The sequence below is a fragment of the Pseudopodoces humilis genome, chromosome 9 (assembly GCF_049639895.1).
Source record: "Pseudopodoces humilis isolate 2021_Gansu_Grassland_sample_001 chromosome 9, ASM4963989v1, whole genome shotgun sequence".
Classification (NCBI taxonomy): Eukaryota; Metazoa; Chordata; class Aves; order Passeriformes; family Paridae; genus Pseudopodoces; species Pseudopodoces humilis.
Genome location: NC_142208.1, coordinates 15,399,168 through 15,406,481, shown reverse-complemented (window position 1 = coordinate 15,406,481; position 7,314 = coordinate 15,399,168). Strand labels below are relative to the sequence as shown.

The 7,314-nt window shown below is 41.2% G+C and overlaps 1 protein-coding gene across 1 annotated transcript in view; it reads left to right on the top strand.

Moving 5' to 3' along the window:
* The first annotated feature begins 20 nt into the window (after positions 1-20).
* ADK (adenosine kinase) overlaps positions 21-7,314 on the top strand; it is a 273,021-nt gene continuing 265,727 nt past the window's right edge. The window contains exon 1 of the mRNA XM_005520516.2: positions 21-156. Coding sequence (XP_005520573.1) covers positions 101-156 — 56 coding nt within the window. The 5' untranslated portion in view covers positions 21-100. The remainder of the gene's footprint in view (positions 157-7,314) is intronic.

The following is a 7,314-nucleotide window of genomic DNA, read 5'->3' as shown; positions in this document are numbered from 1 at the left end:
CCGCCCCCCGGTGGCGGTGCCGGCGCGGACGGCGGGGCGGGCCGGGGCCGGCGGGCGGGCCGAGGGAAGCGGAGCGCGCTGCACGCCGCCCAGCGCGAAGATGGCAGCGGGGGAGCCGCAAGCCAAGAAGCTCAAGCTGGAGCAGAAGCAGCTGAGGTAACGGACGCCGGGACGAGCTCTGCTTCGCGAGCAACCCCTGAGGGTGCCGGAGGGTCGGTCGCTGGTGCTGCCCCCGGCGGAGGGAGAGGGGCGTGTCGCCTCCGCCGTGCGGTCCGACTCCGCCGGCAGGGTCCCGCCGCGCCGGGCTGTGTTCGGCCGGGCTGCGCGTAGGGGGTGCGGGCGGGCCCGCCGCGGCACCGGGCGCACGGGGGGGCGGCGGCGGGCCCGTCCCGCCGCGCTGCCCCGGCTCCTGCTGCGGTACCGCTGCCCGGGCCCGGCGGGTGCCCGGGGGCACCGCCGCACTGGGCTCCCCGCAGCCGGGGCAGGGGCGGGTGGGCGGCGCGGGGGCCGCGCTGTGCCATGGGGTCGGGTCGGACAGTGCGAACGAGCTGCTGAGCATCTGGACGGGGTGCGGTGAAACGGAACGCTGCCCGCAGCGATGGCCCCCGTACTAGAACACAGCTGGGGTTGTCATTCCGTCTGCCTCCCTTTTGAGAACAGCCTCTGAAAAATGTCACAGTTAATACTCGTGCGAGGGTCTCTGTCCCCGTTCGACAGGAAACTGAAAATCCGCGTTAACAGTTACGTTTGCTTGAAGACACGTGGTATATTTTAAAATATTTTCATATTGAAATAATCTGTGCGATTTGCTATACTTCCTCATTTCTGTGATCACAGTACAATAGCACTGACTGAATCCCATCTGAATGATGGCCTGCACAGACATAAGTAATTTATTTTTGAATGTCATAGCAGCAGAATGTAAGGTTTCTCAATGGAGGATGCACAGTCCAAATGAGAATTGTGAGTACTGAGAGCTGTAGAGCAGCTTTTTTCGGGGCAGTTTCAGGTTTGTTTTCTCAGGATTATTCAGATACGAACAAAACTGTAAGATAGCTCACTTCCTTCCAAGTTTTCAGTGTATGAAGAGAATTAATGATGTAAGGCTTCAAAGGTCCAAAAATATCTTGGTGATAACTGATAACTAATAACTCATTCAAATATGGCATATAAGGGATGTACTTTAGTACTGAGATGAGAACAGTCTTTTTTGGTACTGATGTCCTTATTGAAAGTGCTAATCCTATTAGATTTGTCAAAGTCAGGTTACTTGCTTCTTTGGCAGCCAAGTGACTTTCAAGTTTAATAATGGTTGACAAGTTCAGTTGCAGATAGTAGAAGAGGAAAGACATAACTGAGCTCTGAAAGTGAATAAATGGCAGGCAGCAAGATAAGGTTGTAGTCAAAAACCAAGTTATCTCCATGACCCTTAATGCAAGATGAGGCAAGAAACTGGCAGCTGCAATGTTTCTGCTTATACAGTTTATTGGAGGAATCAGCACTTTAAGATGAAACATGAGAAAAATTTAAAATCTGAGAATATTATTGGCATACTGAGTTAAAAAGTTAAAGATTGTTTGCAGTGGAATGAAAGGCAGTGGTGACATGCTCTGGTAACAACTGACTAAACTGCAAGTACTACTCCTCTAAGGTATGATAGATAAGATGAGGGAAGTTGTCAGAACTTGCATATGCTAATTCTGTTGCAAGTTTTTTCAAGACGAAGTGTGAATAGGCTCCAGCTCTGTTTCATAAGTGGAGAAACACCATAATTAAGTGACGATCAAATAAAGTTAATGTGTGCTGTGCGCCACAGGTTGAAGTCATGAGGCAGTTGGTTGTTGGAGTAGATTTGGCAGACCTCGATACTCATCTGAACTCAGTGGCAAGAACGTGTTTGGCTGAGTGCTGTTGTGGGACTTAAAAGCCACTAGGGAAGGTACCAGACTGATCGAGGTTCCATGACTTGGCTGTATTTGTAACGAGGTTCAGTTGTTAATGCAAAGCATTACTAGATATATTTGGAAACAGTTAATCTATAGATTAGGAAACAAGTGAAAAATCACTTGAAAATGTTGGGGCTGAATAACATCGTACTTGTTATACCAAGAATTTGAGGAGACTGTAGAGAACAATTATTTGCTCTCAACATGTAAATCTGAGGCTCTCCAGTCTCTTCAGAAGACCGTGTCTAGTGGATTCAACAAGGATGGTTGCACCATATTTATCCTCCCATTTGATATCAACCTCAACCTTTCCTATGACTACCATGAAAACTATTTTAGTATAAAAATTACATAAATAAATTTAATTCTGCAATGCAGTACAAGCCATACCTCATCAACAATAGCAAATATTTCCTTTTCCCTGTTTTTTTATTTTTTTGGTCATCATTTTCTTTCTCGAAGTGGATTTGGAGAGGTTTCATGGATACATTTTTAGACCCTTTTGATCTTTTCAGACAAAGAAAGCAAATATTGCTCCCTCACGAGGTAGGCAAAGCTGACTGGGTTCAGGAAGCTACACTTGTTTGAAAGCAGTATAGGATGGCTGGCTTTTGCCACCCAGTGAGCAGCATACAAAGCCCGAGACCCAAACTGGCATTCCCAGCTCAACAATGTGTTGTGCTGACATTCATCTGCTGGGCGGCAGGTTTTGCATTGTCTTTATTGATGGGTGCAAATCCCCACTACAAACCAATGGGCTTTAGGCAAGGCCGGTACTGTGTGCTGCCTTGTTTCGGCTTCTGACTGCATCTCTGCTGTGTGAAGTAGAATATCATTGTATGTGTGTAAACTGCACTGTTTGAACAGCAAATGGGCTTGCAAAACTGCAAATGCCTTGTCACTGAGTGGCAGCATCAACTTACTAGAAACATCATGAGGTGTTACTTTAGAGGAGAAATACTAAGGGTTTGTGTCCTTTTTGTATTTGGTTTTGTTAGGGAAGCCTGTGAGAACCACAAGAAGATTCTGTTAACAGCATGGTACAGTTAGGAAAGAATTTGAACGTTTCCTGTAGAAATGTTTGAGCTTATATGTACGTGTCTGTATGGAAATATGCATGTTCATTTTTTCCTTCTGCACACAAACTTGAGAAGTCCCCTGTGCTGCATCATGACCTTCTGGCTGTTCTGCAGCTGCTGTATTGATTGAATAGTCATGACGTGGTTGGTTGTTTGAACAAATCAGTTTATCTACATGAAGACAATGTAAGCATTGAGTTTGGCAAATAGTTCAGACTAGAAGTACAAAGTATTCCTCCTCTTCTGTTACTATTAGACAACTCTTCCCTTTAAGAATAAATTATCAAATACTCCATACATAATTGTTATCTAAAGCAGTCCTTTGTCATTCCTGTTCCACTAGATTTTAAAAAGCTTGATACTAGCAGCTTAAAAAAATATTGCTAATTTCACGCATTTTAAATTTACTTAATAAGCTGACTTCTAATTTAGCTTATTCTTTCATCAACTCTTTATAAATGAAAGAAGATTCTGAATATTTTAAGTTAGCTGTGGCAAAGCATTCAATTAGAATTTAGTAAATAATTTTTCTTTCTCTTTTATCACTTGGTTTACTTTTTTGTTTTTGTTTTTTTTTTTAAATTTCACCTTGCTCCCCATTTGTATTAATTTCAGTTTTTGTCTTCATGGCTTACAGTTTTCTTACTTTCCTATCTCCTATATCTGCAAATTCAGGTAATGTTTTCCATGTTTGTACTCGTAATGTCCTCAGGTCAAAGAAAGATCTGAAACTCAAGCACTTTGCTGTGTTTGTTCTCAAAATTAAAGCAATAGACTTTTTCTTCAAATGAATATTTAGTCCACTTTAGAAATCAGGCACACAAATACTCTTAAGTCCACTAGCAACAGACCTTGCTAATTTTGTTTTGTTTAGGATGTAGCAGCAGTTACCTTCCCTTCCAAGTGGTGTTGACAGAAATATATCCAAAACCGGAATGACTTGCAGCATGGAAACTGCTGTGCTCTTACAGTGTGGGCACCAGTTTCCATTGTTCAGATGTGTAACTCTCAAATTACCGTTGACAAGTGTCTTCACCTGGCTTTTGATGTAATCCTCTGGGATTTTGCACAGCGTGTGTCATGTTTCCACAGTTTTGTGTTCTTGTTTTGGAGAAGCTTGCCATGGTGTTTCATCCTTTTAATTGAAGTAATTCCTTGCTTTATGGTAGGGAGTGTGTAACCTGAGGAAAGAGGAGGCTTTGGGAAGGCTCTTTGTTCTCTGGACCACAAGCTTTCTTTCTCTCCTTACTGATGTTACCTGCAGCCCACCTGGCCAGCAGAGTCACACCCACAACAGTAGTTTAGACATAGCAGCCTTGGGCAGTACCCTGCAGAAAGGTGCAGCTCTGCCTTGCTGGGATGCTTCCCTTAAATCACTGGAATTAGTCCTGTCCCTGAGGCTGCTTGCAGGCTGGATTACCTGGGAGAGAGGAGCCCGTGTAAATAGGCCTATTTCATCTTGAAATTTTGAATTTTCCTGATTTGAGCTGAGATTTGAGTTCCTTCTTTTTCGACTGAAGGAACAGTTTGTGTAACATTATTCGCCTGATTGGATCTGCTAATATTGCTTATAAATGGACAGGGAAGATGCCCAGGAAAGAGACTTGAATGAATGCAGAATTAGCTGACTATGGTGTTAGTGCAGCAATGTGAAATTCTGTACAAGACCTTGGTCTACTCTGCTGTTGCTAAGGTATATTTCATGTGAAAATCTTGGAAGAAAAATTGTGGCCTGTGATTCAAGGTTGTGATACTGAATTTTAGTAGTTACTTACACAGGCATGGTACACAAATATTTCACAAAACCAGTTTCGGAAGCAGGGAATGGGTTGCTATCTAAAGGTCATTAATTACTGTTTGCTGACAGTGTATTGGAAAACCTTATCTTCTTGAAAAAAGTAAATTGAATTTGCAGATACAATGTGAACACAATGTTTTTTTCAAGGCTTCATTTTTTATTTACTTAAATTGATTCTTAAAAATGTACTATTCATATAATGTATAATAGTAGTACAAAGTATTATTACTTACATAATATCAGCACATTTTGTGTGAAGGCGAGAACTCTGGGTATTTCTCAGATTTCAGGGAAGGGAAAGGGATTTTTACCATTTTGAGCTGTAATAATTTCCATAATGATTGTTTGACCACAGTCAAAGCTGATCTACACTTGAAAGATGGTAAGATAAAGGTACTTGCTGGCTTTATGCTACCTTGGGATGTAATTTACAGTGAAAGATTGTTGTGGGGTTTTTTTTCCCTTGTACATTCAGTGGTACAAAGCAGTGTTAACTGTCTCGAGGGCTATGCTATTTGATTTGAATAAAACAGAAGAAAGTATAGGTGTCTGCAATATACTGAAGAGCAGATTTATAGACTTTGCTTTTACAGCTGAACGCTGTGAAGCTACATGAAAAGAAATGGGATGATGTTACAGAATTTTTAAAACAATAAAAGATTTTTAATACTTCGCAAGTAGAACCCATACAAGCTAAAAATGCATTTTATGTTGCAAGATATTAAATTCTCTCTGTAGAAAAGTTTTCAAAACAACTGTTATAAAAGAAGATATCTGCAAGCTCTGCAAAATGCTGTTTTTGAAGGAGAATTTGTGGACTTGCTTACTAGTCCCATTTTATAATGTCTCCTGTGGCTGTTACCTAAAAGATCACCCTTCTGTCTTGCAAACAGATGGGCAGTTTATCTAAGATCAACCTTACTTTTGTACTTAGAAGAAATTGAGTGAAGATATGGAGGTTAATAGAGAACTTTTTGTTTATATATTCTAAACTGTGAGATCTATACCAAACGTTTGTGGTGTAAAACATAAGACATTAGTTCAAGGCTAAGGCCTAGATTGCCTGTCTCTTGGGTACACAAGTTACAAATATGTAATGTGTAGAGTTTCGTGGATTACTTCAGTAAAGTACGATTTTAAATGTTCTCATGTGCCTGCCTGTTATTTTATCAGGTAGGGGTGGAGTTCATTTTGAATTCATAGTGTATTTGAAAGAAAACATTTTTGTGAAATCACAGGAAGAAGCTGTTTATCATATATAGAGAAACTTACACGGTCATGAAGATTTCTCTCTTGTATAATAACAAAAGCAGTCAAGAAATTGTGGCTAGACCCTGTCAGGCATCATACACTTTTAGATGCAAAAGCTGTGAATTCCATGTTTCTCTCAGGGATTTCTGAGGCCAAATCACATGTGGCAGCAAGGTCAGCTGCCCCATGCAAGCAGAGGGAGCTTGGAAGGTGAGGAATCAGGAAGGCTGAGCAAACTCAGGCTGGTTGCCCAGCACATACATGGTGGGACTGCAAGTTGAACTTGGGGCACAAGCACTAAATTAATCTCTGAATGACCGTATGTCATAACTGACCATTTTTCCAGGGATACCCTGGTTGCTGTTTCTCTGCTTAGGTTAAGGTTAGGTCTGGATGTCTAGCAGTTCCCCAGATAATGACTAAAAGCCCAGTGATAAGTGGTAGTAGAGGTAGGTGGTGTCTCGAAGATGTCAGTAGCAAGTAGAACCTGTGAGTATGTGGCAGCACAAGCAAGATGATTGGGCATGGGGAATAGCTGGAAGCTTATAAAGTGCTATTGATCGATGTTGAGGTGTCGTACATGCTATTCCACATAAAGATGTTAGTATTTTTTAGAGAAAATATGCTTAAGTGGTAAAACTTAGACACATTTCAAGGCACTTTATTTGGCCTCTTACTGTGTAGCTTACTATTCATAATATGCAGCTGTATTTTGCAAATTGCTGTAAATATAGTTCATGTTGAAGTATTATATCTATTTTTCTTTACATATCTTTATGTGCTTGTTAAAATCAGGCAATTATTTATGAGGGAATCTACAACAAGATTTTTTAAAAAGTAGTTTTATTATTTTGAATACAGTGATAGAACGAAGAAGACAGCTGCATTCTATAGTTATATAAAATAATGAGTTATGTAGCTATTATATTTGCTGGTGATGGGTTTCTCTTCCCCCATCTTCTGGGTTACAAAACAGAGGTTTGGCTATTAAGCACTGAAACTGTTAAACTAGACATAATAAATTGTTCAACATGAATCAGAGGGTACAGCCATTATGTATCTATGTATTTGCATTTCAGTAGAGTTCAAAATCCTCTCTCAGGATTTGAGGACCTCTTGCACCTTGTGTTACAGTAACAGTAAGAGGATGATGTGTTTCCCATTCTTATTTGACTTTTCAGGACCCATGACACGCTTCAATAATGAGAATTTTATGGTGAGTTCAATAAGTGGTGCCTGT